Below are 26,173 nucleotides of genomic sequence, written 5' to 3' on the forward strand. Positions count from 1 at the left end.
TCTCTCTCTCTCTCTCTCTCTCTCTCTCTCTCTCTCTCTCTCTCTCTCTCTCTCGTTCACTTACATTTTTTAATGACATTTGCTCGTGAGACTTAATTGAAGGGTTATGAGATGGCTAACATTAGCGATGTTACGCTCTATGTAAAAAAATATAGCGATACTTGTAAACAAAGGCTCTTGGACGCATCAAAGCCCATCTCAACCCATGTATCTGATCAATAGCCCAGGTAAGCAGTAGATCCCAATCATCCGTCCCCTCTTAATTAAGTGGAGACGTTCTTCTTTTCCATTCCCTTGTTCAGAAGGGCTAAAACCCTTGTTCGGGCTATTGTTCGGTCCGGCCAGCCTTATTCCCCCCACCTCCTCTCCTCTTCTGGGTAATTCTCCCAGTTCTTTATCTGATTGCCATCCGGTGAACAGCTGACGCTGAGAGGGGTTGTAGTGGAGCGCTGGGGCTGTGGCTGAAGGGCCTCTGTCTGTCTGCTGTTCGCCGCCCCGCTCTGAGCTGTTTGAGAACACAGCCTTCCTCCCTGAAAACGTAGCAGATAAAAGGAGGGCTGCTGAGCTGAGGCACAGCTGGAGCAGGAGCAGCAGCACATAAGGACCAGGCACCCAAGGGAACCAGCGAGCCAGTCAGCGAACCGCTCTGTGCTGCTGTCTCATAGCCTCTCCTCGTGAACTCCTCTCCAGGCCCTCTCCTGTCTGTCCTCCCCCAGAACAGCTCACTCAAACTGGGACAGCCTCACTAGCAGGCGAAAGTTCAGCGCCAACGCTACCGATCTGAAGCAGAATGGTAAAAAACGGGCTCTTTTGAAATATTTCTGTGCCGTGTATTCCCCCCCCACTTTTCATATATGTATGTGTGTTTGTGTGTTTGAGACTGAAAAAAGCAAGCGGGGAGAAGTGGGCTGAGGTTTGTGGGAAGCCTTGGTGCAGGCCTGTGTTTGTTTGGTTTGGGCTCCTTTCAAGGGGCTGCTTTTCCAGGCCCCCAGACAACGTTGGGCCAACATTTGCCAACATTTTGTCATCGTGTTCAGGTGATGAGTTATATTTGAATAGGCTATCCTGTGTGTTTGTGTGGGTGTGTGTGTGTGACTCATGTGTCTGTTTGTGCTGTGTGTGTACAGGGGTGTCTCACAGTCCGTCTCTCTGTGGTGTGAATGGCAGAGGAAATTCCCCCTCTAGCCTGCCTTCGTGTGGCACTGATAAAGCCTTTCCTGTACAGTACTGTAGAATTCCTGTTTCCCGGTCCGGACCTGCAGGGACCTGGCAAAGACCAGGAGAGAGAGGAAGGAGAGAGAGGAAGGAGAGAGAGGAAGGAAAAACTCTACTTATGAGCTCTATATATTTTTCTGTGAAAACTATTACTGCACCAGTATTTGAGCCAGTTTGCTCTGTAGGAGTGCTCTGTACTTTCTCTGAATGTGTGTGTGTGTGAATGTGTGTATGTGTGTATGTCTCTCTGTGTGTGTGCGCATTTTTGGCAGATTAGAGGGAGAATCACTGTCATATCTTATTTTCATTTCTGACAGTGCTAATGATGAATAGCTCTTGTGGTGTATTTAGGCTTCTTACCTCGATATTTCTCACTTGACACGGAAGTCTCAATTGGTTATGGTATAAACTAACTCCACGGGGCCCGGCCATATGTGTTTAGACAATTCTTCAGCGAGCGCCCTGCCTGCAACGTTCAAAATCAGACGGCACATTAACCGTCGTCGCTGTGTTGTGTGCTCTTATGTATTAATGAAGCTGTTTGATTGCAGAGTTGAGACTTTAGTGCCAGACGGTTTAATGCGCTAGGCTTTTTTCTTTCGGCCTTTGATTGTAGTGGCATTATTGATTGTGTGCGAGGGGCAAAATGAGTGGAACTGTTTGCTTGCCCAGGAAATGTAAGCAGTCTAAGAGATCCTCACTGCACTGTACACTCTTACAGATGTCACTCTCATGTTTCCAACATACTCATGTGGTCTCCCTTTCTTTCTCTCTCTCTCTCTCTCTCTCTCTCTCTCTCTCTCTCTCTCTCTCTCTCTCTCTCTCTCTCTCTCTCTCTCTCTCTCTCTCTCTCTCTCTCTCTCTCTCTCTCTCTCTCTCTCTCTCTTTCCCAACTCTCTCCACGCTCTCCACTCCTGGTTTGCGGCTTGGATGGGGAATGCGGACGGATGGATGGATCCTTCTCTCTTTCTCTCTTTCTCTCTCTCTCTTTTTGTAAAACCCATGCAGAACCCAGCTTCCTGGAGAGACCACGATGACGCCACCTCCACACACTCGGCCGGCACGCCAGGGCCCTCCAGCGGGGGCCACGCTTCACAGAGCGGCGACAACAGCAGCGAACTAGGTGAGCTAGCACACACACACCCCCCCCCCACACACACACACACACATAGAGGCATGCACATGCACACACACTCATACAAGCACACATGCAACATAATATTTTAAAGACTTGCCAACACACTACTTTTGGAGACGATCAAATTTACAATTACTGCTCATTAGAAATAGTGTTAAAGTGTTAATATTCTCTCACTTGCACACACACACACACACACACACACACACACACACACACACACACACACACACACACACACACACACACGTTACACACAGAGCAGCTTATTAACTGCTGTAAACTGTAGCTATTTAGAGGTAGAGTTGAACAGAGTGCTAAGAAAGCTGGTGGTTAATAGGATATTTCTGCCAGGTCTCACTAGCATTTAAAACATATTAACTTTGCTAGCTCTGCAAGCCCAATTACAGCTCAGAACAGCTTGTGCTTTTTATAGTCTGGACTGCCAGCCTGCCTGCCTATCATAATGCATACATTCTATTACAGTTATCATTTGTTTTATTTCACCTTTATTTAACCAGGTAGGCTAGTTGAGAACAAGTTCTCATTTGCAACTGCGACCTGGCCAAGATAAAGCAAAGCAGTGCGACAAAAACAACAACACAGAGTTACACATGGATTAAACAAACATACAGTCAATAATACAATAGAGAAAGTACCTCAAATGAGGTAGGATAAGGGAGGCAAGGCAACAAATAGGCCATAGTGGGGAAATAATTACAATTTAGTAATTAAACACTGGAGTGATAGATGTGCAGAAGATGAATGTGCAAGTAGAGATACTGGCGTACAAAGGAGCAAAAAAAAAAAAAACCTTATGGTGACGAGGTAGTTGTTTGGGCTATTTACAGATGGGCTATCTACAGGTGCAGTGATCTGTGAGCTGCTCTGACAGCTGGTGCTTAAAGTTAGTGAGGGAGATATGAGTCTCCAGCTTAAGTGATTTTTGCAATTCGTTCCAGTCATTGGCAGCAGAGAACTGGAAGGAAAGGCGGCCAAAGGAGGAATTGGCTTTGGGGGTGACCAGTGAAATATACCTGCTGGAGCGTGTGCTACGGGTGGGTGCTGCTATGGTGACCAGTGAGCTGAGATAAGGCGGGGCTTTACCTAGCAAAGACTTATAGATGACCTGGAGCCAGTGGGTTTGGCGACGAATATGAAGCGAGGGCCAACCAATAATGCAAGTCATGTCTGTGAGTCTGCATTTTGGATAGTTAAACTGTTTAGATTTTCTTTTATTCACATTTGCTGAAGTATTGAAACAAAGCCATCAACACAATGCATCAACACCAAAACAGAACAAACTTAAGTGATCCAACTCTGTTATCTTACTAGTGTCTTTGCTAAGACAACAGTGTTGATTAGCCATTAGCCTTTCCTTTCTTGTACTGCCCTTGTTTTCAGTGTTCTCTGTTGCAGTCAGATCTCCTTTCACTGGCGGTGGCAGTGTGTGTGTGTATGTGTGCACGAGTGTGTGTTATTGTTTGTGTCCATTTCCATTCGGGGTTTACATTGCGTTTCATCACACCACACACACACACTCTTCTCTCTCTCACAGTCTATATCCACAAGACGCCAGACGCTTGTCATGTCCAATCACAGCTATCGTTTTGCCAATAGGCAATAAAATGTATCGATGGTGTGTGTGTTTTTGTTCTGTGGTTGTGCTGGTTTAATCATAGAGTCTGTCTGAGTCTGTGGGCCTGTTGGAGTGGCTGTGCTGCTGAACCATTACTGACCACAGAGACACTCCTAGAGGTGGGCCTCTGGTGGTCCCGTGTCAGGACTAGTTGCATTACAGGCAGCTGTCTGGCTGAGAGGAAGGGGCTTGACGGTGACAGTAACTCCAGCTCACGAGGTGCACTGCGAATTTGCAAGGTGGAAAGTAGCTCTAAGATTCAGCTCAAAGATTTAACCCACATTTACCCCATTTATAGAAGTAAGTGTAGGTACATCTGTCAAATGACTTTTCTGTTATATTCAGGTTTATTTTATATTCATTGTTTGTCCTTCCTGCAAAGCTAGTAGTAGAAGGGACTAAGCAGTGCAGAAAAGAGGTTTGCACAAGGGGGAAAGGGAGAGAGCAGAGAAAGTAGAGAGCAGAGAGAGCAGAGAGAGTAGAGAGCAGAGAGAGCAGAGAGAGTAGAGAGAGTAGAGAGCAGAGAGAGTAGAGAGAGTAGAGAGCAGAGAGAGCAGAGAGAGTAGAGAGAGTAGAGAGCAGAGAGAGTAGAGAGAGTAGAGAGCAGAGAGAGTAGGGGAGCAGAGAGAGCAGAGAGAGTAGAGAGAGTAGAGAGAGCAGAGAGAGTAGAGAGAGTAGAGAGAGTAGAGAGAGTAGAGAGAGCAGAGAGAGTAGAGAGAGCAGAGAGAGCAGAGAGAGCAGAGAGAGCAGAGAGAGTAGAGAGAGTAGAGAGAGCAGAGAGAGTAGAGAGAGTAGAGAGAGCAGAGAGAGAGCAGAGAGAGTAGAGAGAGTAGAGAGAGCAGAGAGAGTAGAGAGAGCAGAGAGAGCAGAGAGAGTAGAGAGAGCAGAGAGAGTAGAGAGAGTAGAGAGAGCAGAGAGAGTAGAGAGAGTAGAGAGAGCAGAGAAAGCAGAGAGAGAGCAGAGAGAGTAGAGAGAGTAGAGAGAGCAGAGAGAGAGCAGAGAGAGAGCAGAGAGAGAGCAGAGAGAGTAGAGAGAGTAGAGAGAGCAGAGAGAGAGCAGAGAGAGCAGAGAGAGAGCAGAGAGAGTAGAGAGAGTAGAGAGAGCAGAGAGAGAGCAGAGAGAGAGCAGAGAGAGTAGAGAGAGCAGAGAGAGTAGAGCGAGTAGAGAGAGCAGAGAGAGTAGAGAGAGCAGAGAGAGAGCAGAGAGAGAGCAGAGAGAGTAGAGAGAAGAGAGAGCAGAGAGAGTAGAGAGAACAGGGGAGTAGAGAAATGCACTGCCTATTGATTATTTTACACACATAAGTACAAGTGACCTGTAATCCACAGAGCACTTATCGACTCCTCTCCACTGGATCCAGTAACAGCTGATCAATATAGGCAAAGACAGTTACCGTACGACGCAGAGCACTAGGCCGAGGAGGACCCAGTAGGACCTGGGCCTCCCTGCCCAAGACCAAAAGAGCCTAAATACTGTACACAGCTCCACAGACACAAGGAAAAGATGGAGGAGAGGGAGAGAGCAAAAGAAAGAGAAATGTGTAGAAAAAAAGAGAGTTGGGAAAATGAGGAGAGAGAGGAAATCAAGACAGAGAGAGAAAAAAAGTGTGTGAATGAGAAAAAAGAAGAGAGAAAGGAGAGAGAGAGGGGGCCGCTGATTTAATGGTCTAATGAGGCCGTTCTCCAGCCAGTTGTTTTGTGTGAGGCGCGCTCTGACCTTTCGCTCCGCTCAGGAGCCCAGCCGCCTCATTTTTCACATTCTTGCAATTACGTTAACGCTTGAAGCTCTCCCTGACTCCCGACTCTGACCCTTCCACTCTGACAGAGTCCCCTCTCCTATCCACTCCACTTCACGCATGGACAGGCTTCCCATCTCAACCATATTTTCACATTAGAAAAATACACTCCTTAGTCGGAACACTTGAGCCCACAGTGAAAGAGCTAAATGTGTGCCTTACTTGGTTAATGAGGTATTTAACAGGTTAGCCTCTATTAAAAGGGGTGGAGGTTAGTTGAGGTAAAAAGAAAGAGGGGAGGGAGAGAGAGAAAGAGAGAGAGAGAGAGTCAGGGAGGCGGAAGGAAAGACAAGAGCTTCAGTTCTTTGGGTTCTGTGAGACAAAAAAGACGAACGAACAGAGTCAACCTTTTTCTGCAAAAACTTTTAAAAGGTGTGTGGGGCTTAAAAACCCCTCCTTTTCTTTTAAAGGAGAAGTCTTAAGGACACCCTTTTGGGTCTTGTGCTTCCCAGCGTGTGTTTGAAATGTTCCTGATTATATAAGATCTCCACAGGGGGTCTCTGACCTTGGCTGAGTGGATGCGTTGGCGAGAGTGAATTCTCCTCTTGTTTTCCTCCTCCTGTTAACGAAGACATCACTTTGACAGTTTAGAGTTGCTGGTAGATGTACATTACAGTATACACCTCACATACCTCTCCCTCCTTACAGAGAGAGAAAGAGAGTGTGTGTGCGTGTGTGTGTGTCTGTGTGTGTGCGTGCGTGTGTCTGTGTGTGTCTGTGTGTCTGTGTGTGTGTGTGTGGATACAGGCCTCGAGATGGTCGCTGTGAGCAAAATGTACATTTGTAATCTCTGGCTTGTATCTCGGCACTGAGCAGTGCTCTGAACCCCTGCCAGAAAACTATTTAACCAGTGAGAAAATATGTGTAGCCCCTCTTAGGGAATAATTTACTGTGAAGCAGTAAAGCAAGGTGAAGCATGCTCATAGCTGTCAGTAGAGATTGCCAGTTAAGGTTTTGACACATTGTAAAGAGGGTTTGGGTACAGCACACAGGCCTGCTAACCCCCAACTCCCTCTGCCTCATCCTTCTCCACCTCATTCCCTCACACACTTCAAAAAAACGCAAATTCAAATATGTATTATCACCTCAGAGCAAATTTAGCGTTTTGACTTTCTGACTGTGAGCAGGACTTCCGGTGTACTAGGTTAAGAAACAGCGCTGGTACATGGGAGAAGTTTCAATAGTTTTCCTGAAGAGATTGCAGCTCATTGCTCTCCACCATCAGACTATCAGCGTTGGCTCGGCTTACAGTTCTGTGGATTAGCAGCTCTTTTGATTTCTTCTGAGCTTATCTTGAGATATCAGAAACATCCTCACTACTGATACAACTTCAAGGTAGGGAAACTTTCTCTCATTCTCTCTCTTTCTGTCTTTCTCTCTCTCTCTCTCTCTCTCTCTTTAGACCGCTCCTGTAATTATTAGCTATGCACGAAAAGCAAATCCATTTTGACATCTTGAGTGGTGAGTAAAAGGCCTCTCCACACTATTCGCCCCTTTTACTATCAAAAGGCCCAGCAGAAAAAAAGATAAAACGTTTTGTACATTTTCTCAGCAATTGAACAATCCCCCATGTTCTGCAGAAACACAGACTCCCCAGAGAGGTGCAGGGAGAGAAAGTGAGAGAGAGAGGTTGAGGGAGAGAAAGTGAGAGAGAGAGGTTGAGGGAGAGAAAGTGAGAGAGAGAGGTTGAGGGAGAGAAAGAGAGAGAGGGGTTGAGGAAGAGAGAGGGAGAGAGCGGTTGAGGGAGAGAAAGAGAGAGTGGTAAAGGCTCGGCGGGAGTGTGCTAGCCTTGGTGGTGGTGTGGTGTGTGTGTTTTCAGTGTGTGTTGGAGTGTGTGCAGCTCACCCAGCCCTGGCCAGGGGCCCCGCTAGGCAGGGTCATTGTGGTTGAGCTAACTAGAGGGGGATCATTCCTGGTGGGGACAGGACTCCTTGGCCAAATCCAGAAAGCCCCAGCTAGCACAGTGCGAATAAGGCCTGCTGAATCTGGCAGTTTCCGGGACCTTTGGCTTCTTCTTCTCTCTTTTCAAGGCCTGGGTACAGCTTTTCTGTGGGCTTGAACGAGCCCCCCCGCCAAAAAAAAAGTAAGGGAAGAAAAAGAGAGGAGGAGAGAAAATAATCATGAAACCACAACAGAAAGGAAGCGAGGGACTCAGCTAAAACGCAAGATGGAAGCCTTGTTGCGTTTTTGTGGCTGCTGTTTCTGCCCCAGAGTGAAATAGCTGGCTGTCTCTGGGTGCCTGTTCAAATTTAATTTAGAGTAGTAATTAAAGCTGAATACTGGCCCATAAACAACAGATAAACAGTAAAGCAGAGCCTGGACCTGCTGTTTCATTGCCATCACTCCCAGCTGTTGGAGGACTGATCATTTTTACACACTGGCCCTACCTCACCACAACCCACCACCACAGCAACAAGGGTGTGTGTGTGTGTGTGTGTGTGTGTGTGTGTAAACACGCAGGCTATCCCGGGAAAGAATAAAGAAGGATAGAGCGAAAGAGAGAGAGAGAGAGAGAGATAGAAAGTGGATGAAGTGAGGGCAGCCAGGGTGAGGGCAGAAGCAACCAGGATGAAAGGTTTAGGAAGAGGAGCCTGCCCTCAGTAGATTGCTTACAAAACCACTTAAATGGCAACAATGATCACATTAACAATAAATGAAGAGCTATCATGATGTGTCTGGTGTGCTTTCCGCCTGTGGCTTTTACTGGCATTTGGGCAATCAATCACTGCGTCCACACATCTTAGTGACACCCTAGCCAAAGCAGGAGACTGACGTCAGATAAACCCAGAGCTTTCCTACACAGGCCTGGCCGTAAAATAGACTTTACAGCAGGACCTTACTACATCGTATCACTTTCCTACATGTATAAGGTTAGTACATGAAGAGGTCTCCAAGGTGTTGTAACCTGTGTCACTACATGTCCAGGCCATGCTAGTCAGGTGTCTGTGGCGTTGTTGTGAAAGCATTGTCAGTGTCACTGGGTTTGTTCGGAAGAGGCAGGGCTATTGTTGAAAGCTGAGAATAGTTGCTCTGGAGGGGGAAGAAAACACAGAACAGAGGGGATACTTTCATGATCCCATTAGCATAAGAGTGACTAAATTATTCATGCCGAGTGCTTAATCTATGGGGAAAAGTATAGTTAATGCACATAGTTATAAAATGGATCCCTCCCGCTCCCTCAGCTCCCTCCACTCTGCACTGAGGCCAGATTCTTGCTGGATTCAGCATTCACAGGCATTTACGGGAACAGGGCCTCACTCTCTCTCTCACACACACAGATGCGCACACACACAGATGCGCACACACACAGATGCGCACACACACACACACACACACACACACACACACAGACACACACACACACACACACACACACACACACTCGCATGCGTGCGTGCTGCTTTGCTCCAAGCTGTTTCAAAGGGCTCAGCTCTCAGGCTCATCCCCCTCTGTCTTTTAGTCTCTCTCTCTTTCTCTCTTTCCCTCTCTCACTCTCGCTCACTCACTTACTCACTCACTCCAGCACCACAGACTATCTGGCCCTCTTCCAAAAGGTGATTAAACAGAATGATCAGCTCCCTCTCTTTCTCCAGTCCTCCCTCCCCCTTCCCCCTCCCCCTTCCCCCTCTCTCACTGCGTAACATGCTCAAATCTGTGGATTAAGAAAAAAACACACATCAAAAGAAAAAAAAAGTTGTGTTAATGCCCTCCAGTAAGTCAACCAGAGGACTTCCAGTAACGTCATTTCTCACCCCCCCCTCCCCCCCTCTCCTCCTCTTCCCTGCTTCCCCCTCCAGTTTGCACCCCAAGCACTCTCCTCTTTCTCCCCTCCAATCCTCTCCTCTCTTCCTCACATCCTTTCCCTTTGGTTCTCAGATGTTCCTCAGTCTCTCTCTCTCTCTCTCTCTTTCTCTCTCTGTCTCTCCCTCTCTGGCTGAGGCTAGGTCTCTCTGGTCCATAATCATGAACAGGCCGCCAGCCCAGTTCAGCCTGGCCCGCCCGGCTCTGATCAACCCGAGACTGGGTCCTCTCTCCCTCTCTTTCTCTCTCCGCAGCAGCAAAGCCACAGTAACTGGGTCAGGCTAATGTGCAAACTAATGTTTGCTGGACATAGGGAAAAAATTACCAGAATTATTCTGACAGCAGCTGAAGAGAATGTATGTTATGCGCTATTAGGGGAAAGCTTTGGGGATACGCTTTTTCCTTTCTGTCTTTCTTTCTTTCTTTCTGTCTTTCTTTCTTTCTGTCTTCTCTTTGAGTAGATGAAGACCAGCTTCTCTGGACGTGAGTTGGGTGTAATTAAAAAACAGAGAGGAAACGATGGGGGGGAAACAGGAAAGCAATCATGATTGAACTATATGGAACTTGGTGACTTTTTCTCTGTTGCACCTCATGGGCAGGAGAGAGAGAGAAATACAGTAAGATGTAAATAGAGATATAGAGTAAGTAGGAGGTAGAGCAAAGGAGAGAGAGAGAAATACAGTAAGAGAGCGACAGAAGGACAAAGAGAGAGAGAGAAATACAGTAAGAGAGCGACAGAAGGACAAAGAGAGAGAGAGAAATACAGTAAGAGAGCGACAGAAGGACAAAGAGAGAGAGAGAAATACAGTAAGAGAGCGACAGAAGGACAAAGAGAGAGAGAGTAACAGAGAGTGAGAGGCATAACAGGAGAAATAACACAGAGAGCTTACACTGCTGGTCCCCTAGCTGATTACTCCCGTCACCGTGGCGATGTGGAACACCGCGGCGGGGCCTGATGTAATATGGCTAAAAGGGATTTGAGATCACGCCCCCCCAAGGGCACTGCCGTGTCCATTAATGCCTCCGCTTACTCGCTGCTGCTGTATTTTTACAAGGATGACAATGCTGCTCGACCTCTTTAAAGGGATACTGTTTTCCCAGTCTTGTTTTAGCAGGCAGTTCGCCCCTGAGGGGGTCATCCAAGAAGTCACCCTTAAGAGGTGATAATAATCCAATTGCTCTAGTCTCCACCAGATTGGCTTTCTACACATAGCCTGGTGCTCTCTCTCTCTCTCTCTCTCTCTCTCTCTGTCTCTCTCTCTGTGTCTCTCTCTGTGTCTCTCTCTGTGTCTCTCTCTGTGTCTCTCTCTGTGTCTCTCTCTGTGTCTCTCTCTGTGTCTCTCTCTGTGTCTCTCTCTGTGTCTCTCTCTGTGTCTCTCTCTGTGTCTCTCTCTGTGTCTCTGTGTGTGTGTTTATATGTGAGTGAGGTGGAAAGAGAGAGAGTCCCAGAGACAGGCAGGTGCCATAGGCAGCACCAGGCTATGTCTGGCCTGACCCCGGTCCCCATTCTAGCTGAGAGAGAGGTTAGGGAGGCCACGTCTGTCAAAGGCAAACCTGCGGGGGGACTCCGGTGCCCTGCGTAGCTGCTCAGCCAGCCCTGTTTAAGGTGTGCTTATTTGGGATTTAACCCTGACTCCCAGGGTCTCCTCCCTCGTTCCCTTCTTTGTGTTTGACCAATGGGCCTTGCTCTCTTTTACTTTCTCCTTTCTTCTGTCTCCCTTGGCTCTCTAATCCCCCCCCACCCCCATCTCCTAACCCCACCTCAGAGCTAGAGTCCCACTCAAAAAAAAAGCATAGTTGAGGGTAAGTGTATTGCTAGCTAGCATGTTCGCTATAGCACGCTAGCTGTGTGCTGTGGTCTAGTCTAGTGTAAGGGTGGGTGTACCCTGAGTATTTAGAGCTGACTAGAGCAGCTATACCCTACAGGTAGTAGCTGTAACTACGCAGCCTGCTGCCAAGAGAGTGGGAGGACGATAAAGAGATGATTTGGTTACAATCTGAGTTCTTCTCCCGATTTTACACGCACACATCTTTTACGTTTATGCAAATCTTTGGAGGGCATTATAGGAGATAAGCTCATTTTCTAGTCTGATTCCCACTCTGCTACATGCTTTAATGAGTCTTCTAGCAAAAGGGTGCTTGTTTTAGGGTAGAATGGAAGTCCCCATGGTAGTCTACTTACTACACATAGTCAGTGTGTCTTTACCACACTTGATCACTTTTGTTCCTCTATTTTAAGGGACAGGGGGCAGACTGAGAGAGAGATCTGACAGTGCTTTAGTGCCAATAGCTCTGTTTATTGGAAGCCGGCGTCGAATAATGTTTTATTACCCCAAGGAGGTATTAGGAGTATTAGTCAGCAAGGATAATGTCTTATTTACATGCCCCAAGCAGTGAGCAAGCAGCACTCTTAAGGAAGAGAAGGGCTAAATGCGCAACAAAACAAATCAACATGCCAAGCAAGATGCAACCGTCTTGGCTGGCTTCAGGGCTCAGGGTGAGAAAACGTTCATTATGCATTTACCATAATTCATTTAGAAGGTTATCAATTTCAGAATACAGGGGAGATGTTTGGAAGGGGGTGAGGAAAAATATCATATCAAAAGAGAGAGATAAAAAAAGAAACAAGCTATAAAAGGAGAGGGAGGTCTGCGCCTGTATTTTTAAGTGCTGTTCCAATTACCCAGTTTTCCCTGTTCTGAGGCGGAACATGCATGTTAAATGCTGCCATATTTTTCCTTCTTTCCAGTGTCTTGCCCGACCCCCTTGAAATGCAGAAGCTTGATTTTGCTTTAATGAAAGCCGTTTGGTTTGGGAATTTACTTCTCTCTGCCATTTTGTTGTGATTGAGGCTACCCAGCGATGCTCTACTTCAAATATTGTCTTTCTCCTATTTTATGGTTGCTTTTTGTTAGTATTCTGCCCTGCCTAGTCAAGGGTTTGTGTGTGTGTGTGTGCGTGTGCGTGCACTATGACAGTTGCTGTGTAGTATTTGCATGTTTTTGTCTTTCTCCACTGGCAACGATGTTTTTGAGAAAAAAACAAAACGTTTTTTTAAAGCATCTTTCCGTCTGCCATCAGGCAACGATGACTAAGGCCCCATTAGAACAATTGGAGGAAGCTAAGGAAGAAGGGAGGGTTTATAAGAATGAAAGAAAGAAGAAAACATTGCTATCTTGCGATAGCCAGTCCTTTCTTTACATTTTCTAAAAACAAAAACGCCCACCATGGAAATAAAACACTTTATTACAAAAAAAGAAAGAATACAAATTGTGAGAAGAAAATCACATTTCAAATATTTCCTAAGTGAGGAGGAAAAGCTGCATTGTTTGGAACGAATGCTTACTCCCTGGGATGCAGTCCTTAGACAACTGTCTGCACTAGACATCTGTGAAGCCTGACCTTATGACCCCGGAAAGAATGCTCTTAAGGTGGGGTTGAACTACCCCTGCCTTTACCCCTAAATGGCCCGAAGAACAGCCCATCCAGCACCACTGGAGAACAAACTCCACAACTATTAAAAACATACCAACACACAAAAACAAACGAGAAGTGCAACAAAAAAAAAAGAACAGAGATAGAGAGATGAAAATAAGACTGAAGGGGCCCAGGCATGTGCCAAGGAGGAGAGAAAGAGAGAGAGCAGAGCGTAGGACTTGGTCTGGATTCTGCCCCACAGGCCTCGCTGCCTGTTCCTCCTCTGGCCCCCCATGAGATCGTTTTCATCCTTTATAAGTCAAAAGGAAGCCCAGTTGAAAATGAAAGGTTACGCAAGCCAACCAGCATCGAGGCCCTTGGTACAAAGACAGAAAGAGAGAGAGAGAGGGAGAGAGAGAGAGGAGAGAAGCCCTCTGCTGCAAGGGTCCTGCTGCTATTCAAAGCACCTGCCATTGTGTGGGCGCCCATCCAGGGTCCATTGTTGGGAAGAAATTAGTCGTGCTCTCCTTGGCTCCGTTTGGCTCCTGAGGCATGCGGCCCTCAGACCTCCTTGTTGTTTTCACCACCACAGATACGTGCTTGGATGGATGCGTGGCCCCGGCTACCATCACCACTGGCTGGGGGCTTTTGCCCTTTTTCTCCTTCTCTCTTTTTCTGTGTCCCACATTCACCTTCTTCTTCACTTCTCTTTCTCACATCTCTCAGCATTTGGAAGTTCAATCCTAATTCAACCTTATCCAGCTTGGCCCGAGCTCTTCCTATATCTCCAGTTTTCTCTCTTTCTTCCTCCCTCCCACACTCCTACTCTCTCTCTTTCTCTCTCCCTTCCTTTCTCTCTCTCAAGTGCTGTATATGCTTATTGTTTCAGGAGGGGAGCACCCTCATTACCCATGGTTACATTTTAAGGGCCTTTCTCTTTGATTTTGGCCTCCTGGGGTGTGAGCGCTGGGATGGTGATGAGCTGTGGGCTGCCCCTGCTCCAAGGGCTCCCCAGCCGGTGTCTCAGTGAGTGGGCTTGGGGGTACTGTCGGGCAGGTACTGCACCGCGGCTGCTCCTGCTACAGAAACACACAGTGTTGCTACCACTGGCGGAGGGGGTGGATGCGAGTGGAAAATTGAAAAGTCAATAATGAAGCCCTGCAAAACAGAAGAGTAGAAACAAAGGGAGACGGCATCCAGCCTTCAAAAAGCTGAGAGGCATGGAGCACAGTTAATTAATAGCATCAGAGGAGAATAGTTTTTTGGGGGGGGTTCTCCACAGAGCTGGAACTTTAAGGATGCATATTAACTTGCAGGGCGTCGCGATTACAAGCTCAAAGAGGAGTAAGGCTCATCCTGGCGATAGCTGGCTTTTCTGGGAGGTTATGTTGTTTTGTTGGCAATGGGAAATGCTGTATTATAATGTCCTGTAAAAAATGTGTCGGAGCACCAGCAACAACAGAATCTAAATTAGTGGCAGGACTGGGTTATAATGAAATGACCTGCTGAATTTACCTTCAGGATCAGGGACAGTCAATAGAAGGACCGTCAGAACCTCTTACCACTCTCATTAAGGAAGGGAAATAGTCTCTGCAAATGCATTAAGCACTGCATACATCATCCAATTATATTTTCTCTCTCTGTTCATTAATCCCTCCACTATTTCACATTTTGCCTAAGCACTATGCTGTCTGAATGGGGACACAGAGCATTCTGGGTACACTGATGTGGGTCTCAATGAGGACTCTTTGTTAAGGTTCCCACAAGGCAGGTACAGTATATAGGATCAGGTTATTTTGGCTACGCTACTGCTAGTGTGAACATTGTGAGGACATCGGTCGTCCTCTTGGGCTTTGTTCCATGGAAACTCCAAGGCCTGTACAACTCCTCACCTCTATAGAACTATGTCCTCGTATACCACCCTCTTCTCCTTAAATGATAATGAATGTGTTGTGTGGCCCAATGAAGGACACCAGGCGCTGGTTGTTGACTTGTAAAGGAGTGAGGCGTCCTGAGAAGGAGAGGGGTCCTGACAAGACAAGTTAAACAGCAGAATCTGATTTCTCTGCTAGTTGGCTCTCCTGAGCACAAAATCCTGTATTGTAGTTCTGTTGATCAGCCACTCACTAACCACTCACTACTCACTCACTACCCACTCACTACTCACTCACTACCCACTCACTACCCACTCACTACTCACTCACTACCCACTCATTACTCACTCACTACCCACTCACTAACCACTCACTACTCACTCACTACCCACTCACTACTCACTCACTACCCACTCACTACTCACTCACTACCCACTCACTACCCACTCACTACTCACTCACTACCCACTCATTACTCACTCACTACCCACTCACTACTCACTCACTACCCACTCACTACTCACTCACTACCCACTCATTACTCACTCACTACCCACTCACTCACTACCCACTCATTACTCACTCACTACCCACTCACTACCCACTCACTACTCACTCACTACCCACTCACTACTCACTCACTCACTACCCACTCACTACTCAATCACTACTCACTCACTACCCACTCACTACTCACTCACTACCCACTCACTACTCACTCACTACCCACTCACTACTCACTCACTACCCACTCACTACTCACTCACTACCCACTCACTACTCACTCACTACCCACTCATTACTCACTCACTACCCACTCACTACCCACTCACTACTCACTCACTACCCACTCACTACTCACTCACTACCCACTCACTACTCACTCACTACCCACTCATTACTCACTCACTACCCACTCACTACTCACTCACTACTCACTCACTACCCACTCACTACCCACTCATTACTCACTCACTACCCACTCACTACCCACTCACTACCCACTCACTACTCACTCACTACCCACACACTACTCACTCACTACCCACTCACTACTCACTCACTACCCACTCACTACCCATTCACTACTCACTCACTACCCACTCACTACCCACTCATTACTCACTGACTACCCACTCACTACTCACTCACTCACAGCTGTATGGAAAATCGGAGGATGAAAATAATGGAAGAGTATCTTTCTGAAAGACATGCTCTTCTTCCGTGTACTGTTATGCCATGTAAGAGAGGGAATACGAGTGATACAGTGCAAAAAGCATGAGGGAATGTACCACACAACTACCTGGTGAGTGTGTGTGCATCAATGTGTATGCATATTAAGCTTGTGTGTAGTGGTGGAGACATAATATACCGGTGCTTATGGTATGCTCATCTGTGTGTATGTGTTGGTACAGTGTGTGTGTGTGTGTGTGTTAGTAGCATACAAAAGGCCCTGTACAGAAGAGAGTCAGCAAGAGGGGAGACAAAAGCAGCGATCATCTAACAGAGCTCCTCACAGGCCTGACTAATTTATGAGGGCAAACTGTACTGCCGAAAGTGAGAGAGAGAGAGAGAGAGAGAGAGAGAGAGAGAGAGGGGGAGAGAGAGAGGGGGAGAGAGAGAGAGAGAGAGAGAGAGACAGATTGAGGGAAGGAGAGTCAGGTGGAGGAGGGAAGAACCGGAGGAAGTTTTCATTGACTCTCCTGAGCAGGACAAGCTGAGGCCCAGGGGGGGATTCCTCTCAGTTTGAACTTTATCAGGGGCTACGCTTAATCAATACGCTATTGGAAAAAGAATTAATTACTAAAGCAGAATAAAACAGCTGCATTTTAAAGCGAGGATTCATCAATTCAGTAATCTCTTGGTTACAGCTCAGGTGCCAGGAGGATCATTCCGACTCCATGTAATGAGGAACTGTGGGAGTTGGAGTTTCCCCTCAATCCTCCCTCCTCCAATCCCCCAACTCCACTCTTCCTATCCCTCCACCCCTGTCCAACTGGGTAGGAATTCACAATCACCTTCCTCTTCAGCTGTTTGTCATCCACCTAGCTAGCTTGCTAGCTACCCTTCCTCTCCCACTATATCCCGTTCGCCCATCCTCCATCCATCCTATGCCAAGCTCTATCTCTCCCCCCCACCCCTTCCACTCCACCCCTCTCCCCTCCAAGCCACATTCCCACCAAATTCCTGTCTTCCCAGGGATGGGAGATGGGGTTATTAAAGTGGAAATCTCCGGCGTGAAAGCAGGCGGGAAAGGACCATTCCTGCTGCTGTTGGAGCCATCGGGCCGGACATTCCTGTACCCCGGCTGCCTGGGACACCCCTGCTGTTGGGTTTTAAGGGGGGCGTGTTTGGGTTCTGTGCGCTTTGGGGGGCGAAGAGGGAACACCCTTGGCGTCAGGGTACCCACGCCAGGGTTGTAAACTCCCCGCTATCCCATCACCCCTCCACCCAGTATCTCGGCCCTGTAAACGGCTGCCCCTGCCTCTCCCATAAAGGGGGGATTTTTTGGCGGGTTGAGAAGGGGTTATGGGTGATGAATTGGGTTTTTAGTGAGCTCATTAGGAAGCCAAACAGAGTTTAGACTGGCAGAGCAGGGCAGCGGCACAGTAATCAGTTCTGCTCGCTTTGTTCCATGCCTCCAGGACATTTGTGAAGAAAAAAAGCGTTATGGCAGTCGGCTGATGAGAGGGCTGCAGAGTAGAGGCTACAATCTGATGGTTGACTTGTTGATTTATAAATCTTTTAACTCATTTTCGCACCCATACCCCACTCTTTACCCCACCACCACCAACCTCTGTAAGCCCAGCACTTTGATGCCATTGTCCGTGGGGTGTGGCAGGCCATGCAAGCCAGTAATAAGGTGTCCTGCACTCCCAACACAAACTAGCTGCATTTGCTTGTTTGATTCTGAGGTGTAATTGGGGGTAGAGAATCACTAGCCATGTTGCTATCATCATCCTCTTGCTGCCTCTAACACGGTGAGTGATCTGCGGTGCTGTATCACAAACGGCACTCTGACAAAATAGGGAACCCCTCATTCCACTGAATTTCTTTCCTGCTGTTTTTTTGGAGAAGACTTTGATATGGTTCTACTAGGGATTAATAAAGCCATATAGCCCGTAGCTAGCCAAACAATACATCCACGTGATGAGCTGATTCTCTCTCTCTCTCTCCACTCTCTCTCTCCCTTTCTTTATTTTCTTTATATTTCCTTGCTCTATTCTCTCAGTTCACAGTCTTATTCAGAGCTGAAAGGAGCAGCAACACCCCCTATTTTGGGGGCGAAAATGGATCCAGTTTGCTTTGCTAATTTTCATCCTCTCCAATTAATTGAACATGACCCAGTTTTGCTTCCGGGGGGCACCCAGCCACCCATCCTTGGTGGGGCAAGACCTACCCTTGGAAGAGATGAAGTCCCTAGCTCAGAGGCTGAGGCACCATGGCCTGTTATTTAGTTTTCTGCTACAGTAATAAAGATATCAAAGCTGAACAGGGGCAGAGAGGACATATGTCATTTTAACCAACCAGGGAGAGAATAGCGCCGCCGTGCCAAGATCAGCTTTGGGAAGAAGAGGAGGACAGAGCAGAGCTGGGAAGGGGAGGGGAACGACTGGTAAGGCAGCAAGGCTTCTAAAGATCTGATCTTTAAAAGTCAAGGGATGCACCTAGATAACCTCTGGGAGCAATTACAGCAATCTGATTTGGGAAAAGCTGAGGAGGGAAGAGAAGCGTATTCACAACGTTGTTGTGCGAGCCGCGCAGTGTACAGTGCAGACAGAGAGAAGTTGAGGGGGAACAGAAAAGGGTGGAGTTGTCAGGGAGGCAGCGAGTGTGAAATCTTTGGTCTAGACCCAAGGCCCTTCATTAGGCACTGATCCCTGTCTCTGGAGCGATCTAGGGGCAGTCATGGGCATCAAGACACCCTTTTAGTCCCCCCCCCCAAAAAAAGAGTAGAGCAGCGGTGGGGCGGGTGGTTTGGAGGGCCGCTCCCCGTGCCCTTTGCCATTCATGCAAATTGGATCCTGACATCTGCAACAGCCTGCCTCCTTCTTCTACACATCTTTATTCCATCTCCTTTCTTTTGATCGTTTTTTTTTTCACTCCAAAGGATGTTCCTTTCCCACCCCGACTGGATGACAGGAACTATAGAAACCTCCATGAGAGAGTAGCGTCACTCCTCCCAGGCCCAAGTTGTAGTCACAGGCTGAGACTACAGGATGTTATATGAGTACTCTTTATATAGATTCAGTGATATCTTTGTGCAGATAATCACCTTTTATCACACCGGAGGAATCCAGCTAGGTTTCTGTAAAACATTCCCCCTTAAGGTACATAAACAAATAGGTGTCCTTGATCATCCTGCAGGAAACGTTTACACACAGCTGTACTTGTTGATGAAGTGGCCCTAAAGACTTGCTCGGCACAAATGCAAGGTTTGTTGACTCCTAAAATCATCAGCACCAAGTGATTAACCAACTAATGAATAGTAGAGGCAGAGATCTTGGTCAGGGCTGCTGGAAAAATCAGAGTCGCAATCAGAGAGAGGGCCAGGAGCAAGAGCCATTGTTAGCCTCTCAAAGGCCCTATTTATGATGTAATGAGAGAAGCTGCTACCTGTAACAACACTTCATTACACTGGTAATTAACCCCAGCCCAGAGCCTTTGATAATATGCATAGCCCGGTTCTCCCAAACATCAGGCATATTGGCAGATGATTATTGCCTGGAACCAGAGGCCCCAACGGCACTAGGAAGTAGAGTGAACTCTCCTTTGTTGCACCAGGAGAGAAGCTGTAGCCCCTCTTTTAGCCCCTATTTTGAGTAAAAAGTAAATGAGCCTCACTGGCTCTAAAAAGTTTGGCCTCTGTCCCCCCAACTCCCTCTTTACCCCCTCTCCCTCCCTGCCCCTCCCTCCTCTTCCCCTGCCCCAACCTTACCTCCTCCACTCCATCCCTTTCCCCGCCTTCGAAGTACAGAGAGATGTGCACTGTGGGCCAGAGTAAGAGCTGGCCCTGTGAGAGGAGAATTAAAAAGAGAGTGAGAGAGAGAGAGGCCCAGTATCTGTGGAGAGGCGATAGTTACCTGCAGCATTCCTGGAATGACCGAGAGGTATCTGCCTGATGGCAGGGTTGGGGGCCAGGAGAGCGGAGAGGGAGGCGAAGGTGCAGGAGTTGAGCAACCCAACAGCCTTGCCTCGCCTGCTCTCCTGCCTGTTTTCCAGCCTGCCAGCCTGTCTTCCCACATTCAGGAAAAAGACATCTAATTAAAGCTCGTATTCCACTTCATTTAAGGGAACACTTCATTATGTGTTTTTCTGCAGAGACAACTGCACATTACTCCTCATGCACAAGGACCCACTCAGTCAGTCATAACTGTCAGATCACAGACCAGATGTATCCGCCTTAAACTCTAGCTTTATTCCTCTAGGTGTGTATACAGGCTACACGTTGGGGGAAAACATTGGTTCCTCTGGCCTGGTGTTCACCGGTGGTAAAATGGTCAAAGGCAGGGAGGCGGCACCTGACTTTGGCGTTCAAAAGGGAGGAGGGCGGTAGGGAGAGGAGGGAGAGTGTAATTGCTGCGACAGGTTTTAAAGCTGTTAATGACTCCTGGAATGGCGCTCCCAATTTGTCACCGTGCTTGGTGTTTACTAAGTTGTTGTTTTATGGTCCAGTGCTTGTTTAAGCAGAGATCAGGGAATAATCACCCTGAAACATCGCTGGCCAACAAACTAAAACAATTCCAAGTAAGACACCTCATCTATAGTATGGTTCTGAGTGAGAGGGATGTATAGGGCTTTTTAAGGATATATAAAAAACATTTTACATAGGAGCAGGAGGATAGAAGCGTCAAAACAAAAAACGTTTTGCTTAAGGGATTTGGCATATTGCTAGAATTTTGGAGTAGTTTTTTTTAATCTGAGGCGTTAGCATATTGCTAGCATGCAGTTGGGACTAGAGAACCTGTAATCCCATGGGCAGGCACAGAGCGACAGAGGGCCAGCTATACCCCTGCCTGCTGGAGTGTGAACGGAGGCGCTGCTTGTGTGTGTGTCTGTCTGTGTGTGTGTGTGCCCACGTGTGCACGTGCGTGTGTGCGTCAGGAACATGTGGTCCCAGTGCCGTAGAGGGCCCTGCGTAAATCCTGAGTAAATAAAAGGGGGAAAGGCTGGACAAAAGAGGAGCCCCCACCGCTTCCCTTATTCGCAGCCATTTGGGGGACTGAATGTGCTAAACGTCGCTTATGCCGGCTGAAAAGTTGAGGAGAAAAAGAAGGGGAAAGGAAGGCATTAAATCCCGCCTTCTATTCTCTCCTTTCTCTCTGGCCCAGCCTGTGAGGGTGGAGGGGGTGTGGGGAGGGGCTAGAGGTCCAGGCATTGTAGAGACCCAAGGTAAAGGAGGCATAGAGGGCCCCTGTTGTTCCCCTTGTGTCCCTCTATTTCCAATGGCCCGAGCACTGTGCCCTGGGGCACCCCCAAAAAAGCTGCCCATCCCGGCCCAGCCTGTTAACCAAGGAAGCCCCTGTCTCTACCATAAGTCCCCCACACCCACTTCGCCCTCTCCTTCTCTCCCTCCCCGGTGTGGCCGAGTCGGGGTGAGCATGCCTGAGTAGCGTTGCTCTGCAGGGGGGGCGGAGGGGTCCGTTGTAATTAGTCACTTTAACCACAGCCTCCGTAAGCCACTGCCTCCACACTCATGCTCCATTACCCTGAAACAAACACCGGAGCCCAGCAGCATAAATCCTCTGGTCAGGCTCTCAAAGCATACACGCTGCCAATCTAGCCATTATCAGGAGCAATCTGCATGAGTATAAATAATAGCGTTGCGCTGAGGACAAATAAGTGTGCGCTATTTTAGAAGCCCACAATGTGTGGTTTTGAATGTGGTTTCTGAGTTATTACTCAGTCATGTATAGTGTGGGTGGACTGGAATGGTAGGGTAGGACATTCTTGTAGTATTGATAGGGCCACAACCTGTGTAACTAGTGGTTTCATAGTGTTCTCAGTCCTGGCCCCTAGTGCCTCCCTGAAGTGCTTAATGCCCTCTAGCCATGAAGACTGTTCTATGGTGTCATTGTAGCCTTCAGCAGATTGCAGGACATAGTGTAGTGTACGACACCCATTATACTGTGTACACCTGCTATCGGAGACCCAGACCCTGAATTAGATTTTCTTATTCATACTAACAATTAATGAAATGAATGAATGAATGAATGAAATTGTATTTTCGTGTCAAATCGCCGGTTGGCAACCCATCCCATAATAATTGACACATAAACAATAATTCACTGTGATAATTCAATGATTATTCTTTTTCCAGTGTTCTCTGCAGTGCGCATCGCATAAAGAGTGAGAAAATGTAAGACACAAATCAATACATAATAGTAAATATGTGTGGTGGTAGTAATATATTTATATTTACAGTCCTTTCCCAGCTCGTTAATGACCTCAGCCCTGAGAGATATCTGAATGCATTTTTAACACCCGCCCATTGCTGATGAGAGACTTGATCTGACCGTAATGTTCTCTAAGCCTGCACGGTTGTTTCTGTGTTTGGTTTGTTTACTCGCGTGCGCTCGCTCTTCATCGCATCCGGACATTCCTTGCAGCCTTCTCTCTCTCTCTCTAGCTGTGCACATACTTCCATTGTTAGCACTTTAAGTCATGAGAGAGAGAGGGAGAGAGAGAGAGAGAGAGAGAGAGGGGAAATAGAGAGGAGAGAGAGAGAGAGAGAGAGAGAGAGAGAGAGGGGAAATGGAGAGGAGAGAGAGAGAGAGAGAGAGGGGATGTCTTTTCCCGTCTCCAAGGGTGCTGCTTTTCCAAAAGTGCCTGGGGCTACACTCCAGCACCTCCCCTCCCCCAGGCCCTCTGCCCGCCTCCTAATAGCCATCCCCCATCTGTGTCACACGGGCAGCTGATTTTTTTTCTCCACATTTTTTTTGTTGCAGAGTGCACATCCACACAGGTTAAAATGCCAGAGTTGCCAGGGAACAGTCAGAAGCCATTAGCGTTTGGGACAATTTGCCCTGCAGCACTCCTTCTCTGGCTCATAAGAAAGAAGTGGGGGAGGATGTAAATCACCAGCTCTCCTTTAGATGTAATGAGGTTGTGTAAGTTGGGCCTTCTCTTCTTCTTTCTTTCTTTCTTTCTTTCTTTCTCTCTGCTTCCTCACTCCTCTCATCCAGAATCATAATTTCTTCGATTATTTCCACCTCTTTGGGCCAGCCTTCACATTCTCTCTGGTTACTGTGTGCGTTGTCTGTGTACACATTGTGCAGATGTACTATATATTTACATGTTTTTCTATGTATGTCATAAAGAGCAGCTCATGTGTAAGAACCCATGATTGTGTGCATTAGGCATACGTACCGTATGTATGCGCATGTGAAAGAGAGAGAGAGGATTTGAAAGCCTGGGAGTCTGATTTCACCCTTGCTGGCCGGGGCAGGAGGGAGTGAGCAGGCAGGGTAATGAAGTGACAGGTCAGTCTGTAAATACGCATGGGTCGCCCCAGCCAGGGGGAGGCTATCGCATTGCAGTGAAAATGGAAACGTCAATAAAATGAATCTGCCAGCCTTTTGGCCACTGTGACTCTATAGGATGAGCCGGATGACTCCCAGCAGGAGATTAACTTGGAAACGAGCTCTGAAAAAAACACAAAAACTAGAAATACAAAAACAACTTCAAGTGTAACATTATTTAACCCAAAAGGCAGCATTGTGAAGTGTAGAGGACTGTAGGGTCCACTCTGGTTGCTGGTTTTGTTATTGAAGTGGAAAGCAACACTGGAGGAGTTAGACTAGTCCCTGAAGTCTGGGTCACTTTTCTCAGGAAGCCACACACAGTCACGCTGGGGATACAGCTAGGTCCCAGTATATTGGTTTAGTCTTTCCTGAACAAGGATTCGTACTTAGCGTGGGATTTATGGAATTTGATGCTAATGAATGTCCATTCTACAGTGACAACGCTCCCAGGCCGGACGCGTCCCCTATACCCATATGTCCTTCAGAAGGCCCGGCCACGTCTTTATCGCCACGCAGGGAAGGAGTTTCCCTCTTTCGTGTGGCTCCCACACTAATAATGTGGAAGGAAAACACAGCACACAGACATACAGACGGGCAGACAGACAGACAGACAGACAGACAGACACAGACAGGCAGGCAGGCAGACAGACAGACAGACAGACAGACAGACAGACAGACAGACAGACAGACAGACAGACAGACAGACAGACAGACAGACAGACAGACAGACAGACAGACAGACAGACAGGGAAAATTAGTAGAGAGAGAGGAGGAGGGGGAGACAGACCTTTATGCTGCATGTCCTTGTATTCTTCATCTATTTTGCATTTGACTATGCCGCCAGTCGGATCCGTTTTCTTTCCTCTCTTTTTAGTGTTATTAGTTCAAATATTTATGCAAAATTAGGGCTTGTATAGGTGCCCCTGATTGATGCCTCCCTAAAAACAGGAGGACAAGCTAGTCTGAATTTTGAGAATGCCGGGGTCCTTCTCAGCCTTAGTGAAGGAGTTTTTCAGATACATAATTTAGATGCCCTCAAGGAAGGCTTTCAAGGCATTTGTGCCCGAGGGCAAGAAAAAATAACTATGACTGTTAAAAGTAAATCATTTTTGCTAATGCACAATTAATGGCCAGAGAAGAGGAGACAGAAAAGGCGAGGGCACAAAGATGGAAATTTTGGTTTAAAGGAGAAAGACTGCCTTGATATGCACTTGTTTTCCTCCCGAAATCAAACACTATTGGAAATTAAAGCAGGGAGGGCTCCCGAGAGGCGCAGCGGTCTAAGGCACTGCATCTCAGTGCTGGAGGCATCACTACAGACCCTGGTTCGATCCCGGGCTGTATCCCAACCGGCCGCGATCAGTATTACCATAGGGCGGCGCACAATTGGCCCAGCGTCGTCCGGGTTAAGGGAGGGTTTGGCCAAGGTAGGCCGTCAGTGTAAATAAGAATTTGTTCTTAACTGACTTGACTAGTTAAATACAAAAAAAGGGAGAGAGAGCCGCCCTTCTACTGGCCTGCCATGCTACTGGCCTGCCATGAACCTCCCCCTTCCTCTGCTGGAGGAAGGGGGAGGTTCAACTCTTGTCCATTATGTGCATCAAACTGCAACAATGAACAAACCCAATGCACACCCCACTTTAATTCACAACTTACTCAATTGGGTGCCCCCGAATGTTCAACTGTGGGTTTGTTTGCGTGTGTGTGTGTGTTCATAAGACTCCCTTCTCAGTCCATCCAGACCCTTTGGATCAGAAGAAAAGCATGACATTATGTCAAGCCTGTGGATTTAATTGACTTAATGTACTGCAGCCCCAATCTTGAAGCCTCCTTGTCATTTTTTTCCCTTCTTTCCCTCGCTCTCTCCCTTTTTCTCCTCCTATTGAACAATCTGGAGTGGAATCAGGAGCCTAGTGTTTCTGCTTCCAACCAAAACACAGTCATTAACCCCCATCCATTCCTCTCTACTGTTCTGGGTGTGAGAACTTACCTCTAGTTCTCTGTCTACAGCAAACCCCTCTCCCTCTGTGCCTAAATCCCACTACTTCTATGCAGGCATTAGTGAAGGATGCCAAGGCTTCCTATTGGTCCATCTTCTGTCCTAGGCTGCAATTTAACCCTGTCTTGTTTCTGCCTAGGAGATGGTTTAGAGAACAGCGTGGCGTCTCCTGGCACAGGGGATGATGATGATCCGGACAAGGAGAAGAAGAGGCAGAAGAAGCGCGGCATCTTCCCCAAGGTGGCCACCAACATCATGAGGGCGTGGCTGTTCCAGCATCTCACGGTGAGTACCCACATAGTGGAGCAGCCTTTGCACACTGGGGCCAGAACTAGGGCTGTGGCAGTTATGAAATTCTGTCAGCCAGTGATTATCAAGCAAATAACTGTCGGTCTCACGGTAATTGACCGTTAATTAACATAAACACATTTAGCATCTCCTGGCTTCCACACATAGCCTACAAGCCACTGATGCAGACCTTTGGAACATCTACGTTTGAAAAATTCTAATAAATCTATTTAAAATAGCCTTTAGACCAGTCTAAAGAAACATGATATAAAGAAAATGTAGTATATTTCAGAAGAACAGAATAGCATACTCTGATCTGTCTATGCCATATGGCTGTGGGCTACACCAGTTCATTTAGCAGACAAGATTTTCTTAAAATTCCATGGCATTATTTTATATTATTTTATAGTATGAAGAATACAATTGAACATAGCTGAATAAAATAGAAAGGATATGTTTTCTCCCAACGATTTCTGAGGGAGTAC

At 47.3% G+C, this 26,173-nt stretch overlaps 1 protein-coding gene across 6 annotated transcripts in view; it reads left to right on the top strand.

Annotated features, from left to right (window-relative positions):
• The window catches only part of LOC115172431 (homeobox protein Meis2), a 76,792-nt gene that overhangs the window by 11,504 nt on the left and 39,115 nt on the right, over nucleotides 1-26,173 (top strand). For 5 of the 6 annotated variants that reach the window (XM_029729865.1, XM_029729871.1, XM_029729866.1 and 2 more), the window contains 2 exons: nucleotides 2,224-2,338; nucleotides 25,540-25,685. In XM_029729865.1, the coding sequence (XP_029585725.1) occupies nucleotides 2,224-2,338; nucleotides 25,540-25,685 (261 nt within the window). The remainder of the gene's footprint in view (nucleotides 1-2,223; nucleotides 2,339-25,539; nucleotides 25,686-26,173) is intronic. The other variant, XM_029729870.1, reaches the window with a different exon arrangement.

Source organism: Salmo trutta, chromosome 33 (assembly GCF_901001165.1).
Source record: "Salmo trutta chromosome 33, fSalTru1.1, whole genome shotgun sequence".
In the NCBI taxonomy this organism is placed as follows: Eukaryota; Metazoa; Chordata; class Actinopteri; order Salmoniformes; family Salmonidae; genus Salmo; species Salmo trutta.